This window comes from Erpetoichthys calabaricus, chromosome 8, assembly GCF_900747795.2.
Source record: "Erpetoichthys calabaricus chromosome 8, fErpCal1.3, whole genome shotgun sequence".
In the NCBI taxonomy this organism is placed as follows: domain Eukaryota; kingdom Metazoa; phylum Chordata; class Cladistia; order Polypteriformes; family Polypteridae; genus Erpetoichthys; species Erpetoichthys calabaricus.
In genome coordinates, this window is record NC_041401.2 from 793,221 (window position 1) to 808,392 (window position 15,172).

A 15,172-nucleotide genomic window follows, 5' to 3' on the forward strand; every position below is an offset into this window, starting at 1 on the left:
AGAGCTGAGCGCCCCTTTTTCTGACACGTGAGGTCAGTTAATGCCAGTGCCTTGGAGTGTTGGGCACATGTCTTGAGGGGCTTTGTGCCATGTGTATACTGGCATCACGGCTCACAGCGACGTAAGCCATGGCGTGGGTGTGTTTGGTGGCAGAAAGCTGCCCACTGTTGGTGGCCTTTCCTGAGTGGAGGCCTCAAGCCTGGAATCTGAGTTGGATTTGCCTGGATGGGGCAACAGAACCTGACATCAGGAGAAGTGAAGTGGGCAGGTGCCACGTGGAGGCACATCTCACAGACCTCAAGTGCCTGCAGCATGTGGTAGGCATCATACATAGAAAGACCTCCGCAGACCATGCTGGCATGTCTAGGGTGCCACCTTAGTCCAGGATGAGACTGTGTCTTCCATTTTGTTAGCAGTCACTTGCTTTTATTTCATCTGTGGGCTCCTGCCAGGCCAGCATGGCGGAGATTGCAGGAGACGAGATGAAGGAGGAGGTGGGCTTGAGCTTGAGCTGGCACAGTGTGCCATGTCAGTGACCGTTACACTTATGTTTCTCTTTGCAGACAAGCCACACAACCCCATGGTGAACGCGGGAGCCATAGTGATCACCTCGCTCATTAAGGTAAACGTGGGTTATTTCTGTGCTGTGCCACAATGCCAGCCACTGGCGCCTCCTGTTGCACTCACTGAGCGTTCTCTCTTTACAGCAAGGGGTGAACAACGCCGAGAAGTTTGATTACGTGAGTACGCCGCTGCGGGGCACCACTCTGTGTGCGGGTGGCACTTTGTCTCCACTCACCTTTCATGGACTTCTGCTCTCGTTGCAGGTGATGGACTTCCTGAACAAGATGGCCGGGAACGAGTATGTGGGCTTCAGTAATGCCACGTAAGTGAGAGGGAGCAGCGGGAGCAAAGCCCCCCCCCCCAGGTCTCCACGCGTGTGCCCAGGCTTTGGCACCCCCTCCTGATCTCTGCCATTCTTTGTCGGACTCTTGAGAGAGTTAAGGTGAGCGCTGCGTGGCGAGGGTGGCCGTCTGACGAGTTCCACTTCTTCCCGTTTCAGGTTTCAGTCGGAGCGAGAAACGGGGGACAGGAACTTTGCCATTGGGTATTACCTGAAGGAGAAAAAGGTACGTGGGCCAGTCGTACGCTGGCACAGCGCCCGGCGCCACATCACTGCACCTGCTCACTCGCTGCTTGTCTCCACAGTGTTTCCCCGAGGGCACAGACATGACGGGGGTGCTGGACTTTTACTTCCAGGTGAGTCCGGTGGGCTCAAAGGGGTCTGCGCCGTCACTTTGGGGGTTTCCCTTTCATCCAGTCTGTGCCCCCCTCTCTCTCTCCCACAGCTCTGCTCCATTGAAGTGACCTGCGAGTCTGCCAGTGTGATGGCTGCCACCCTGGCCAATGGCGGCTTCTGTCCCATCACGGGCGAGAGGGTGCTGAGCCCCGAGGCCGTCAGGAACACGCTGAGCCTGATGCACTCCTGTGGCATGTACGACTTTTCTGGGCAGTTTGCCTTCCACGTGAGTAGACGCGCTCTCTCTGGGGGGCTCCGTGCCCGCACTTGTGGCTCCTGGGCCCTACTGGCAGTCCAGGGCAGAAGGCTGAAGATGCCACCTTATGCCAGCCCTCATCTAAGCTCCTTTGTTTTGGGTGTTCTGTCTCAGGTGGGCTTACCAGCCAAGTCAGGGGTTGCCGGAGGGATCCTGCTGGTGGTGCCAAACGTCATGGGCATCATGTGCTGGTCTCCGCCGCTGGACAAACTGGGCAATAGCGTGAGGGGCATCCAGTTCTGCACAGTAAGTAGCGGAGCAGGGCGTGAGCTGCCTGGCGTTGGCCGGTGCCCGGCTGGGGTGTCTGAGCGTCTCCATGAACTCTCGTGTCTTGCAGGATTTGGTTTCCCTCTGCAACTTCCACAACTACGACAACCTGCGACATTTTGCAAAGAAGCTCGACCCTCGCCGAGAGGGGGGAGACCAAAGAGTAAGTAGAGCCCGCTGCATGTGTTTGGGGGCGCGGGGCCCACTGAAATCGCTCCTGTCAACGCCAACGCTGCTGCTGCTGCTCACCACTAGGGGTCGCTCTCATAGCCCGGCGGTCCCTGGCGTACGTCGCCATCACTGGCTGGCCGGCATGTCAGGTGGTCGGCCTGGCCAGGTCCTTTTGACATTCGTCCTCTTCTCGCTGGCCACAGGGCCTCCCCTGGCATTGCCAATTAAAAATTGTGGGAGGGCAACACAAAACCCCTCAAATACAGAAGTCGGTGCCCATTGAACCACCTGTCGGAGAGCAGCGGCGGCAGCGGTGGGGAGCACAGGAGCGGGTTCGAGCTAGTGGACGGACGGCCCCTCGTGGCTTGTCCCACAGCATCTGTCACTTCTCAATGTCATCCAAGCCACGTGACATCCCAGGCCAAGCATGATGGCTTGTTACGGCGGCCAACTCAGCTGGCAGCGTATGAGGAGCGGGCACTGGGCTGCGGCTGCTTAACCTCCCCCCACCGGCTCTCCAGCGGCACTAACATGTCACCTGTGCGTGCGCTGCCCGCTTGCTGCCCCCGCGTGCCTCTTGTGTCTGTATGACAGGACTTGTCGTGACCACAAACTAATTTGTTCTTCATGTCGCTTGAACACCAGCATTCCTACGGACCAATGGACTATGAGAGCCTTCAGCAAGAGCTCGCGCTAAAAGACACGGTGTGGAAAAAAGTGTCACCCGAGCGCAGCGAGGACACGTCCACCACTGTAGTGTATAGGATGGAGAGTGCGGGGGAGCAGGCGTAGCGGACGAGCGAGCGAGCGGCTCCTCTCTTCTCTGGACTCCACCACGAGTATCCATGTTTGTATCGCTTGTGCCGCCGCTGCCCATGTGTGCTGTCAGTTATGTGCCCGCCCGCTGCCACCGGGGGCACAAGTAAGTATGAGGAGCAGTGAGCGCGGGCGACGACGCGGGCTCCAGGGGGCGCTGGGCAGCGCAGCTCACACCACCTTGTGTCTCATTTGTTCTTTTTGTTCTCCATTTTTGTTCCTTGGCATTGCCCGCCTGCATATTTTTTGTATTGTTTCTAATAATAAATTAATTTGCCATCCCACTCCCTTTGGTTGTTTTTCTCTTTATTTTGATTATTTTATTTTTTTGTTTGTTTTTACCACCCCCCCACCCCCCCCCCCCAGTCCATTTGTCTTTTTGTGTTTGTCAATTTGCTGGGTCCAGGTGTGAATGCCAACCTGTGCGCTCGTGCCAACATGCTGCAGGGGGAGGCACGCCTTCACTTAGGAGTCTGGGGATTCTCTCGTGGCACTCGTTTATATGTCTTGTGACACTGCTGGCCGTCTGCTCTCTGACCGTTCACCCATCTCATCGGCGCCAGCTGCTGCCAAGCTGGACGTGGCTGGCATCTCAGCCTTAAGTTGTGGAGGAGGCCACCAAACTTGCACCTTTGAGTCCCGCTCACAAGGGGTGCCCCCCCGCCCCAAATCCCAGGTGAGGAGAGCCCACTCCTGCCATAAGGGGGTGCTGTGGAGGAGGCCACGGTTACTGCGATGTGTTGCTGTGCACCTCTGGGCCCCGCCTACAAGGGGGTGCAATGGTGGAGACCACCAGTAAGTTGAAGTGGAGCTTTCAGCCCTGCCCAAATTCCCAGTCGGCCTTCACAGTTATGCCCACCATTGCCATGATTGGGGGGTAGGGGGCTATGGAGGAGACCACCCATAAGTTGAAGTGCACCTTTCAGCCCGGCCCCAAATCCCAGTCCATCTTTACCTTGACATGGTGAGGCAGCTGCAGGTGAGTTGTGCCCATTCTTGACATAAGGGGGTGCCACCGGGCCTTGGACTTGCCCCCCACATGTGGCCTATTCCTGTGAGTGACCAAATGTCCCCTCGTTTCATTGCAGGTCAAGTCGGTCATCAATCTTCTGTTTGCTGCTTACACCGGTGATGTCTCGGCCCTCCGGAGGTGGGTGCCCTGGCCGCTTGGCCCCCTATGCCCGGGCCGGTGCTACTTGGGGCATTTAGTAACTCCATGTTGACTGTGTCCCTGCCAGGTTTGCCTTGTCAGCCATGGACATGGAGCAGAGGGACTACGACTCGCGGACCGCTCTCCACGTGGCTGCCGCTGAAGGTAAGCAGCACCCATCTCCTTGGCCACCCTAGATGCCAGCTGTGCCCACCAGGCTCTGACACTTGCCACTCTTCCTCTGTAGGTCATGGGGAAGTCGTCCGCTTTTTGCTTGAAGCCTGCAAAGTGAACCCCGTCCCTAAGGACAGGTATGTTGGGGGGCATTGGGGGGGCTGCTACCTAATGAGCAGCGGGCAGGGCCCACTCACCTTGTTCTTCATCTTGCAGGTGGGGCAACACGCCACTCGACGAGGCCATCCACTTTGGACACCACGATGTCGTCCAGATCCTCCAAGACCACCACAACAAGTACGTCCCCCACGAAAGCCCGAGCAGCGAGAAGCAGAGCGAGACGGCCGAGAAGAACCTGGACGGCCTGCTCTGAGGGGCGGAGCCTCCTCTCTAGCTTTGCTTTCTATTGGTTGTCGTAGCGCTCCGGTCCGCGGGGCGTAGCTCTCGTGTTGGTCCCGTGACATGGCGTAGTATTCATCTCTGTGTCTGTGTGTGGGCACCCGCCGCCCCATGCCAGCCCCCCGCTCGGCCTGGCGCCCCCTGCTGGCTGGCTGGCCTCTGGCGGCGACTCCTCTGAATGTAACTCTCGATGTTTGGATATTTATTGAGACGCGTCGTCTGGCGCGCGGCAGGCAATCAGAATCTTTATTTTGATGATACATGTTGAATAAAAGCACTGCTTCAAGGCACAGTGACGCGTCTCGCTGGTGAGCCATGTGTCACTTGGTACCCGCCCACATAAAGTGGACACCCCCCCCCCCAAAAAAAACACTACTGTCCCAAAGAGGCAGGTGCGCCCAGTCCTGGCATCGTGAGGTGAGGCAGACGAGGTTCAGTCCCCTGGTACTGGAGGACGTCACACGAGGAGTGTGGCATTCGAGAGCACCCAGTGGGGGGGCCGCCTGGCTCAGCTGGTGTAGGTGGCGCACATCTGCAGGAAGAGGACATGGGCATTAGGGGCATGGTGCCTGCTGCCAGGACACGGGTGTTAATGGCATGGTGCCCAGCTCACGTACCACAGTGTTGATCTCTGCTGGGTTGATGAACTTCTCCAACTCGCCATAGTCCTCGGGCGACATGGGCAGCAGGTTGTCGGCACCCTGGAGTCGGGACGGGTGTCTGAGGGGGGCGAGAGGAAGTGGAAGACGTCTCCTTACCGTGTGCACAGTGCCAGGGGCGGGCAGCTGAGCGGGCGGGTGCCATACTTACACCTCCGACACCGAGATGAGCTCCGTCTTCATGTAGCCGCCCCCCTTGGGGTTGTCCACATCCATGGGCTCGGAGGCTGCGGAGGACAGACGCAGTGAGACAAGTGTGCCCGGCGCCCCGACGGCGGCCCCCTGGGACGGCGGCCCGACTTACGCTCTGCCGGCCGCGAGTAGTACTTTCCGAAGGCGTTGTCCTTGGGGATGCACGGGTACAGGAAGCGCAGGGGGTTTTCCGGAATGTTCTCGGCGGCCATGACTTTGTAGTTGCGGATGATGTCGGGGAACGTGACGGCGGAGAGCTCCCGCTTGGTGTAGGGCTCCACGGCGTGGAACTGGGGCTCGTCTGGAAGCAGTATGCAGGTGTGCCAGTGAGCCCAGTGCAGATGGCACGGTGCCCCACCCACCCACGCCCACCACACTCACCGTTCTGCGAGCGCTCCACCCAGGTGAAGGTGATGGCGCCGTCCCGGCTGCTCTCGCTGAAGCGCAGGAGGAAGGTGCCCGGCTTCTTGTCCTTCAGCAGTGCCCGCTCCCTCTCTTTGCTCACAAAGCCCATGATGCACCTGTCAGAGACACGGCCAGCGGTCACCCAAGTATGCCTGGCATGTGGTGGCCCCGTCCAGCCGCTTGCCCGCCGCTGCTTACCCATCATTCCACAGGGCCAGAAGGTGCCTCTTGATGAGTTCCAAGATCCCCTCAATCCACAGCCAGAAGGGGAAGGCCTTCTCGTTGATGTTCTGTTTTGAGCGACAAAGGGGTACAGCGGGTTCAAGCCCAGTGTCCAGGCGGCACCACCACCACCACCCGCACACTCACCTTGCAGAACTTAGTCCAGGGAATGAGACCCTCGGGGTTACTGGCGTGGGGACCTGGCGGAGCAGAGAGGGCGGATCAGGGTCACTACCTCAGCCACCCTTCCCTCGAGATGCCCACCCCCTTCCCGTGCCAGCCTTACCAAGCAGCTTCTCGCCCAGCATGGACAGCTGCTCAGTGTTCAGTCCGCGCTTGGTGACCGATGAGAACTGCCAGCTCAGCACCTCGGACAGCTGACTCCAGCGGGCGGCCGGTGGGTTCAGGAAGAACGACAGATTCTGAGTGGGGGAAGCGTGCCAGGGTCAGAGACGGGCAGCTGGCAAGGGGGCCTGACTGCCTACGAGGGAGACTCGGCACACACAAGCACTTACCTTGGGCTCGCTGGTCAGCATGTTGTACCACAGAATCGACGCCCAGCCGCTGGGCAGCTGACTGACGTTGGAGATGACCACCAGGGGCAGTGACGACGTCTGAAAGAAAGGAGTGACCGGTGAGTGACCGTTGAGTGACCGGTGTGGCATCATCTAGAATGACCACTCACCTCAAGATCAATGACCAGCCCTGGCTGGCACAGCTGTGTCTCAAAACTGATGGAGTGAAGCTCCTCTGTGACGATGAGGGGACCCTGAAAAAGAGAGACGGACGGTGACGGTGGCACAGCGAGCAACACAGACGACGGGAACGAGGGGAGACAGTGCGCTGGGATGGGCATTCAGATATCTGCTCAAACTGTAACCACTGCCAGTAGCTGACAGAGGATGGCACCATTGCGTGACTTGACATTATGGGTCACTGTGCCACATCTAACAATTCCTGATAAACCCGAGGCCACGCTGCCCCTCGTGCCCGCAGGATGTTCTTTCTCTTTGGATTTTCTTCTTTAGTTCCCAGAATGCCCTCCTCCTAGGGTGGCATCACAGATTCTTGTTTGCCCACAGGTGGCACACCTGCACTCACCTCATTGGTCCTGCTGCCTGTGTTCTTCTGTTCCTTCAGTTGCTGAAAGAGAAAGAGCCCAGATTTAGAGCCATGCCCGTGTTGCCTGAGCCAGCCGCAGAGGGCAGAGAGCTCACCAGGTGCCTGAATTCGGCTGCCAGGCTGCCATTGGTTGACTCCTCCATGTTCATGACCTTGGTGCTCGTCCCCAGAATATTAAACTTGCGGAACCTGTGGGTGGACAAGCAGGTGAGTGCGGGCAAATGGATAAAAGCGATCGGGCGCCAGGGGCCCGGCGGGTCATCCCTCTTACCCTTTCACAGTGTTCTTTTCATTGACGTCCCTGCAAAAGAAAGCAAAAGGGTTTAATGTGGGCATATGAGTTTGAGGGTGGGCAGTGCCACAGTGTGCCAACCTACTTGTCAAATGAAGCCTTGACACGCAGCTGGTAGTTCAACTCCTGAAGCTTCACTAACAGCCTAGAAACAGGTTGGCCACCGTTAGAGGGGTATCTGTGCCAGGCCACTCCACCCCCAGTGCCCCCAACACTCACCTGAGCTTCACCGTGAACTGCACTCCCGTCTTCAGGACCAGCGGCCTCTGGGGGTGAGTTGGCATGCACGGCTGTCTCTCCACTACAAAGGAGCTGAAAGGCAGAGACAAACATGGAGCAGGTGGCACTCATGATGACAGGCCCTGGGCGGACACCTGGTTATCTGTCTGCACAGTTGAGTCGAGGGCATGGCAAATGAGACTGGGCATTCAGCGGGGCTGAGCAATGGGCATACAAACTGCACAAAACAAAAAAAACTACAACCATTCATAATCAAGTCAGGGGGCCACAGGTGGCATTCACACTAGAAAGAGTCGAGGGCAAAGCAGGCAGTACCCAGGCGATAAGACCATAAGTGAATCTATCAGGGCAGCACGTGGGTGTGAGAGTCTGATGGTTGGTAAAGAACAGGCAAAGAGTGCCAGCAGGGTGACGCCCACGACAAGTTATGAACAGTGGACACAGACCAATGCAAACCACATTTAAATTCAAATGGGTAAAAATGCCACCCTGACACCAGTGCCAGCCCTGCTGCTGTTTGATGCCAACTATCAGAGCAGCTCAACATTTAGAAGACAAGCAGAGGGACTCAGCTACTGTGCCCACCTAGGGGGTGCTAGGCTGGACATCAACATGGGCAATGCCCAGAGCACCAACCAGCCATACGGCTCCAGTAAATGGTGACAATGGGGGTCTCAGATCCTAAGGGCCAGACACAGAGGTCGGCTCTGGTGACGTTGAGTCTCATTCAGTGGTTTGCCCCCTCTGTGCCACAAAGTTCTTGTTAGTGGCAGCCGTTGTGGAAAAGCAAATGAAATGGGTATGTGAAATCAGATAAGTGGGTGAGGCTGGCAATGCCAGGGGAGGCAGGAAAAGAGGAAGACCCAAGTAGTGCGACTATGAAGAGAGAAAGATAAGAGGAATGTAGAGGGGAGGTGGGCACATGCCCAGTGCTGCCAGGCTGAAGAAACAGAGGAAGCAGAACATGCAGCAGCCTTTCTGGGCACCCAGGTGAGAAGCTCCCTGGCTGTGTGGACGGACCCCTGGCCAGCACTGAGATACCCACAATGCAACAAAACGCACAAGTAAGGGTGGGCTGGCAGGTCTGCAGGGTGAATTTAACAAGCAGCTCTGAGGCACGACTGGCAAGGTGGTCTTCAGATCAGGTGCCAGTTCAGTATGAAGGAGTAGATGCCAGGGTCTGATTGACAGCCAGGATCTGAGGGGGCACAGAGGGAAGAACAGCACAAGCAGCGGCATTAGCTAAACGGGGGCTGAATGTGTACAGATGTGACTTGGGCATCCAATGACCAGTCAGAGGTCTGATGCTCGTCTTGTAAGACCCCCTGCTGGCGTTGTGTAGGGTCCTCGAGGCCACAGCTTGGTCTCCACATCACAGGATGGACACGGTGACATAGAGGTGGCCCTGTGCTGGACATCTGGGTTTGCCACTTGCACTGTCCCCCAATGCTACTCCGGACCCCCAGGACCCTTAGCAGGATTATGCGGAGTTCACAAGGCTGTTGCTGGATGAACGATATGAGGGGACGCCCCTAAATAACCAAACTCGATACCCCAGCAAATAAACGTTACGTCGTTCTGAATCACTCTGTGCCACTTACTGGGTTTGACCCTGAAAAGGGAAGACCAAGAGGTGGGCACTCAGGCCTGCCCAGACTGGCCCTGCCAGCAGGCCGTACAGAAGGACGTCACATTCGATCCTGTAATGTCATTACACTGGCCAAGCAGTTGGCACAGACCATGTCACCTAATGATGAAGAGCTGGCATGTGGGCAGAAGCACAGCAGCCCAAATGCTGGGATGTAATAATAAAACACAGCAATGCATAGGAGATGCCACCAGCGGGCACACCAATCACAGTGTCACACCCGCTTCAGCTGACACGGTCCACGCTGAACGTGGATGGATGGAAGACCCTCGGATTTTGCTGCACCACCAGCAAGTGACATGATGGCCATCGAGCAGGCTGAGATACGTAGTGAGTCAACGAGAGGGGACCAGGGGCTTCGCTCCTCACGGTCCAAGTGCCCGTTCACTTGCTAGGGGTTGTGGCTTTTTGTCACCCTGGTCCGCAGTGCGTGCACTTGGCCGAAGAGTGGGTGGCACATGTCACAGTCCATCCCACTTCAGACATGTGTGCCATGATAACTGCTGGTGGCCAGCTGTGACCCCTCGACATCATGAGCCTCAGCAGGGAGAGCACAGCACAGACAGGCCACTGCAGGTCACAAAAGGGACAACCACGACTCACCCACACATGCTGACCATAACCTAGGAGGGGCTTCATGCCCCCTTCATATGTCTGATCAGGCTTAATGAAAGCTGCTGTTGTGCCAACTCACCCCCAACAGGAGGTCCGACTCCGTGTACACAAGTGAAGCAGAAGTGTGGGGAGAAACTCGAGCCGATGCCCAGGGTGCCAGAAGTGGGAGTGTGAAGGGCAGCATGTAGGTGGCATGGTGACGTGAGCCAAGTGCCCAAACCATGGAGTGCCGAGTGGAAATGGAGACATCAGCCATGGCGTGCAGCTGGAGGAAGGAGGGACGTCGTGATGGTGGTGCGGGCACAGCAGGGACTGCCAGGGGCAGAGGGGCATAGACAAAATGCCAAGGGTTGCCCACCATTCTGACTTCTGAAGGAGCCTCTCTGGCACCGAAGCCTTGTGAGGAGGAGTGGGAGTGTGAGAGACGGACGATGAAGGAGGAGCAGAAAGAGGCAGAGATGACAAGGACCAGCGGGATGTGTGGAGTGGCACGGAGTAAGAAGAAGATGAAGAGTTAATAGACTGAGGTGGGCACCAGAACGCAGAGGAGGAGGAGGAAGATGAGGGATGACCAGGACTGCAACAACAGTGGAGGAAAAGGACTTGGGGGGGCAATCAACTAACCTGATAAACCTGGAAAATGTCCAGTGAACCTGTGACAATGACGATGACGATGAAGTAATGGGGCAGAAGGCTCTTCACAGGCTAGGCAGGGCAGTGCCCGTCCTTTGACAAGCCTCCAGAACTTTCACAAAAAAGGGGAGACTTCCACAGAAACAAATGGTAAACTGAAGCCCCCTGACACAAGCAGTGATGTGAGAGTGTGACGGTGGGCATCAGAAAGTGACGCAGATGGCTGACCTCACCGCGTCGCGTTCCCAGTTTGCGTTTATCGCTTTGGAGGTGTGGCTGGAGTTTATAACAAAAGGAACTGTGATGCCCACAGTCCTGCCAGGCCCCGTCTGGCACACAAGCCCCCTCCACAGCCCCTCATCTCAGAGTTCACCACCATGAGCTCAAGTTCAGGGGTGACCCTCAGGACATTTCCTTCTAATCTACCCTGCTTCACCCTCGAAATGCCACCCTTCTGAGCAACCCACAAACTGGAGCTGCACTGCTGCTCTGTGCCAGGGTGACCACAATCTGTGTGGTGAAATGGCTGTGAAAAGTGGCAGCAGGGTGTGATGCTGCTCCAAAGTATGAGGTGCCATCTTGTCTGTGGTCTGCGTATCCGCGTGTGACGCCGTTCACCTGCTTTAGATCCACAGTAATATTTACACTGGCACAGCAGCGAGACCCCCCAGTTACCGGGGGCTATTTCACACACTGGTCACGTTACGACCAATGAAGAGAAACAACGCCAACGAGCAACCTTAAGAAGTGAGGAGGTATGGCGGGCTTGGGGGGACGGGACGGGGGGTCAGCCTGCATGACAAACAACTGGCACAGGAGTACTGGGGGACGGGGGGGGGCGAGGTCAGAGGTCACAGAGCAAGCTACACACGCAACGAGTCATTAGGTAGTGGGGCACAAAGTGGCAATCGGACCTCAAAGTGAGGTGTCAGACGTCAGGTCACGGTCCTTATGATGAGGGGGCACTGTGTGTCACGACAAGGGGCGGAGCTCTGAATGGGAACGTGTGTGTGTGTCACAGTACGGAGAAGTGGTGGGGCACCAAATAGGGTTCATGTGTCACCATAAGGTGGGGGCACCGAGTAGGGATGGTGTGCCATTGTAAGGGGTGGGGACATCGAGCAGGCATGGCGTGCCACGGCAAGGAGCAGGGCACCGAGTAGGGATGGTGTGCCATGGTAAGAGTTGGGGGCATCGAGCAGGCATGGTGTGCCACAGTAAGGGGTGGGGGCATCGAGCAGGCATGGTGTGCCACAGTAAGGGGTGGGGCACCGAGCAGGCATGGTGTGCCATGGTAAGAGTTGGGGGCATCGAGCAGGCACGGTGTGCCACAGTAAGGGGTGGGGGCATCGAGCAGGCATGGTGTGCCACAGTAAGGGGTGGGGGCATCGAGCAGGCATGGTGTGCCACAGTAAGGGGTGGGGCACCAAGCAGGCATGGTGTGCCACAGTAAGGGGTGGGGCACCGAGCAGGCATGGTGTGCCATGGTAAGAGTTGGGGGCATTGAGCAGGCACGGTGTGCCAAAGTAAGGGGTGGGGGCATCGAGCAGGCATGGTGTGCCACAGTAAGGGGTGGGGCACCGAGCAGGCATGGTGTGCCATGGTAAGAGTTGGGGGCATCGAGCAGGCACGGTGTGCCACAGTAAGGGGTGGGGGCATCGAGCAGGCATGGTGTGCCACAGTAAGGGGTGGGGCACCGAGCAGGCATGGTGTGCCACAGTAAGACGCAGGGCGGAGCCCACATTGGTCCTTGAGCGTTGGTAAGCGGGCACTCACCTCTGAATGAGGCTGCGGAAGAGGAAGTGCACGCGGTCCTCCAGGAAGTTCTTCTTCTGGGTGATGGGGTCGTTCTCGTACGTGTACTTCTGCTCCAACTCCTCCAGCTTCTTCAGCTGCTGCCGGATCTGCTGCAAGCTCTCAGCCAAGATGGTGAACCTGCAGAGAGACGGAGGGGCAGGTGTGTGGGTGGGGGTCCTGGACGAGCACTCGGTTAGCCACGTCCAGAGGCTCGCCACACTTTACCAGGTCTGCAGCTGGTCCAGGCACGTGTTGGGCGGACCCCCGATGCAGGCGATCTGCTGCCGCCGTTTCCACTCCACCAGCTCGTCTGTAATCAGGGCGCACTGGATCTGCTCCGTCAGGTTCAACGTCTCGGCTATTTTACAGACCACCTCCTGAGGAGCCAAGCAGAGTGACGGTGACGGCCCTCTCTCCACACGCGCAGTGCCGCTGACACATTGTCACTTGGTCGCTCCCACCCTGAGCTACGAGAAGGGGCTGCTCAGTCCGACACTGCACAGCACCCTGAACTCAAGGCCCCAATGTGCCACCCTCACACCATGGCCTGCTTATCGTGGCACTTACCAAGCGACCCGTGAGAAGGCGAGACCCCCGTCCCACCACACTGCCTCACCTCCCTCTTCATGTTCAGCTCGATGAACATGTTCCTGATCATCAGCTCCTCTCGGCGGATTTCCAGCTGGTTGGCGCAGTTCGCCTCGTGCTCTGTGAAGACAGACAGATGTTCAGATGCGGCGCCACCTCAGCCACACTGCCCCCCAGTGGCCGACACCAGTGGCCCGCTCACCTCGACTCTGCAGGGTCTTGTACTTGAAGTCGTGCTCGTCCTGCAAGTCCTCCAGCGACTTGATTTTCTGCTCCGTCTCCTGATAAGTAAAGCAGGCCGTGAACGAGTGAGACCCCCGGAGAGGTGCCCAGCGCTCGCCCCAACACGTACCTGCACCCTGTTCTTGATGTCCCGAACCTTCATGTCCAGCTCCTTGTGCTTCTCCACCATGGCCGTGTTCTGTGTGCTCCCGATGTTGTCCTGTTTAGCACAAAGAGGACAGGCAGGTGTGTGAGTGGAGGCACACGAGAGCAGTGGGTTCATTTGGAGAACCCCCCCCCCCATTGCCCACGCCAGCTGTGGACAGGACCCCCACCATTTCAGCCTTCTTGGCAGTCGCTAGGATCTTGGCCTCTTCTCGTAAGCAGTTGCTGATGATCATAGCCATCTGGACGGGGTCCTCCTGGAAGTGCACCTGAAGAGACGGACAGACATTTGACTGGGACGCACGTCCTGGACCACCCTGCCTGCCCACCCACCTCACGTCCTTCTGCTCACCTGCAGGTTGCGCTTGATCTTCCTGATGTTGTGCTGCATCAAGAAGTTGTTCTCCAGAGCAAAGCGGCTGTACTGGTCATCGAGCTGGGACAGCAGGTCGTGAAATCGCAAGGTGGCCAGGGAGTCGTTGACCGCCGCCATCTCCCTGCAACAAAGACGGGTGAGTCTTAGAGACGTGGTAACTGATCAGGATGTGCCCAAGCGGACCCCGACATGGCACCTACCAGTCGTGGCTTTCGATCCACTGGCTCAGATACTGACGGATCTCCATCGGGAAGCTGTCATCGTAGAGCTGGTCCACTTGCTCCAGGAACTTGGACTCCAGCTGCTGCAGCTGATACCACTGTGCCATTGTGCTGCGGGCACAGCAGACAAGTGAGATGGGCACCCAAAATGTGACAAGTATAAACACCAAGAGCACTGATGCCAGGGTGCCAGCCAACAGCAACACAGTGCCCGGCTGGAGCAGGTATGCCTGGGAGACCAATACACAGTGCCAATCACAGACTGGCACAGCAGGCACATGTAAACAGGCCTGACGCCACCAGGAGCTTCACGGAATGACAAGCCGTGCGAAAGACGCCAGCTCAGGAGCTAGGAGTCCCCGGTGTCCCCTTACCTGCCGTGCGTGTCCGACTCGCCGCCTCAGCTCCCCGCCCGCAGCCGCTTGCCTGCAAAAATGAAACTCAGAAGGCGAGAGTTCGACTTTAGGGGATCTGCGCCGGGCCGGCCAATCGCGCTGCTCGTCGGTCCTGTCGTCCCGCCCCCCTGGCCGCCGTTCTGCCAATCGCAGTGACCAAAGGGCAGCGCTTCCGGGTTCAGCGACAGGCGCTTAGTTACCGGCTCTTCTGAGCAGTGCGCCCCCTCCCTCCTGCCGACTGCAAACGGAAGCCAGCAGTGGGCGTGGCCAGCGAGTAACCCGAAAGTCAAAACAAAGACCGGCGGCTGTGCGCGTTCTTGGTGCGCGCGCTCCCTCCACCTCCAGCGCCACACCGGGCAGATGGGCAGCGGCGGCGCTGTGCTGTGCGCATTGGGGACAGTAAAGGGAGTCCCCGCCATTTCTACTGTGATGTCTGGTGGCGGAGAGCATCACACGTCGGGTCAGCCCTTCACGGAGTTGAACCCGGGGTTGCTAACCACTGCGCCCCCTTCTCGTGACGTCTGAGTGTGGAGTGTGATCTCAGGACTGCTCGGAAGATGTCAGTGGGTGCCAGTCGGTGCCATGAGGGTCACAGTCGGGCATCTTCATAGGGCATGTCAGGTGCTGGCACAGCGACAATGCTGCCCCTCAGCTCAGGGTTGGCTCTCAGCCTGGACACTGCCTGTTTGACACGGGCATCTTCTCCCCTGACCCGTGGGCTTCTCTCCACGTTCTTATTCTAACTCATCATTTGGCCGTCGCCTTCAACCGCTTGAGACTGAAGTGACCTGCTAAGGGTGACACGGTGCCAGTACCAGGATCTAAACAGCCTCAGGGTCTGAAGTCC

The 15,172-nt window shown here is 57.8% G+C and overlaps 2 protein-coding genes across 4 annotated transcripts in view; one reads left to right on the top strand and one right to left on the bottom strand.

Moving 5' to 3' along the window:
* Positions 1–4,825, top strand: part of glsb (glutaminase b) — a 30,991-nt gene extending 26,166 nt beyond the window's left edge. For 2 of the 3 annotated variants that reach the window (XM_028806098.2, XM_051931353.1), the window contains exons 7-18: positions 564–622; positions 708–740; positions 828–886; positions 1,064–1,130; positions 1,210–1,260; positions 1,350–1,526; positions 1,671–1,802; positions 1,894–1,986; positions 3,899–3,960; positions 4,049–4,125; positions 4,208–4,271; positions 4,351–4,825. In XM_028806098.2, the coding sequence (XP_028661931.2) occupies positions 564–622; positions 708–740; positions 828–886; positions 1,064–1,130; positions 1,210–1,260; positions 1,350–1,526; positions 1,671–1,802; positions 1,894–1,986; positions 3,899–3,960; positions 4,049–4,125; positions 4,208–4,271; positions 4,351–4,507 (1,031 nt within the window). In that variant the 3' untranslated portion in view covers positions 4,508–4,825. Of the gene's footprint in view, positions 1–563; positions 623–707; positions 741–827; positions 887–1,063; positions 1,131–1,209; positions 1,261–1,349; positions 1,527–1,670; positions 1,803–1,893; positions 1,987–2,639; positions 3,134–3,898; positions 3,961–4,048; positions 4,126–4,207; positions 4,272–4,350 lie in introns of those variants that run through there. The other variant, XM_051931354.1, reaches the window with a different exon arrangement.
* Positions 4,762–14,442, bottom strand: LOC114655250 (signal transducer and activator of transcription 1-alpha/beta-like). Its single transcript, XM_028806095.2, has 24 exons — positions 14,305–14,442; positions 13,910–14,041; positions 13,686–13,830; positions 13,504–13,602; positions 13,299–13,388; positions 13,149–13,227; positions 12,975–13,066; positions 12,584–12,735; positions 12,338–12,496; positions 7,645–7,737; positions 7,511–7,570; positions 7,405–7,434; positions 7,229–7,322; positions 7,113–7,154; positions 6,697–6,780; positions 6,527–6,625; positions 6,298–6,433; positions 6,159–6,211; positions 5,988–6,079; positions 5,766–5,905; positions 5,497–5,685; positions 5,344–5,419; positions 5,151–5,253; positions 4,762–5,065 (listed from the first exon to the last, which is right to left on the bottom strand). The coding sequence occupies exons 2-24, from the start codon at positions 14,035–14,037 to the stop codon at positions 5,042–5,044; spliced, it is 2,259 nt and encodes a 752-aa protein (XP_028661928.1). The 5' UTR covers positions 14,038–14,041; positions 14,305–14,442; the 3' UTR covers positions 4,762–5,041.
* Between the last annotated feature and the right edge of the window lie 730 nt (positions 14,443–15,172).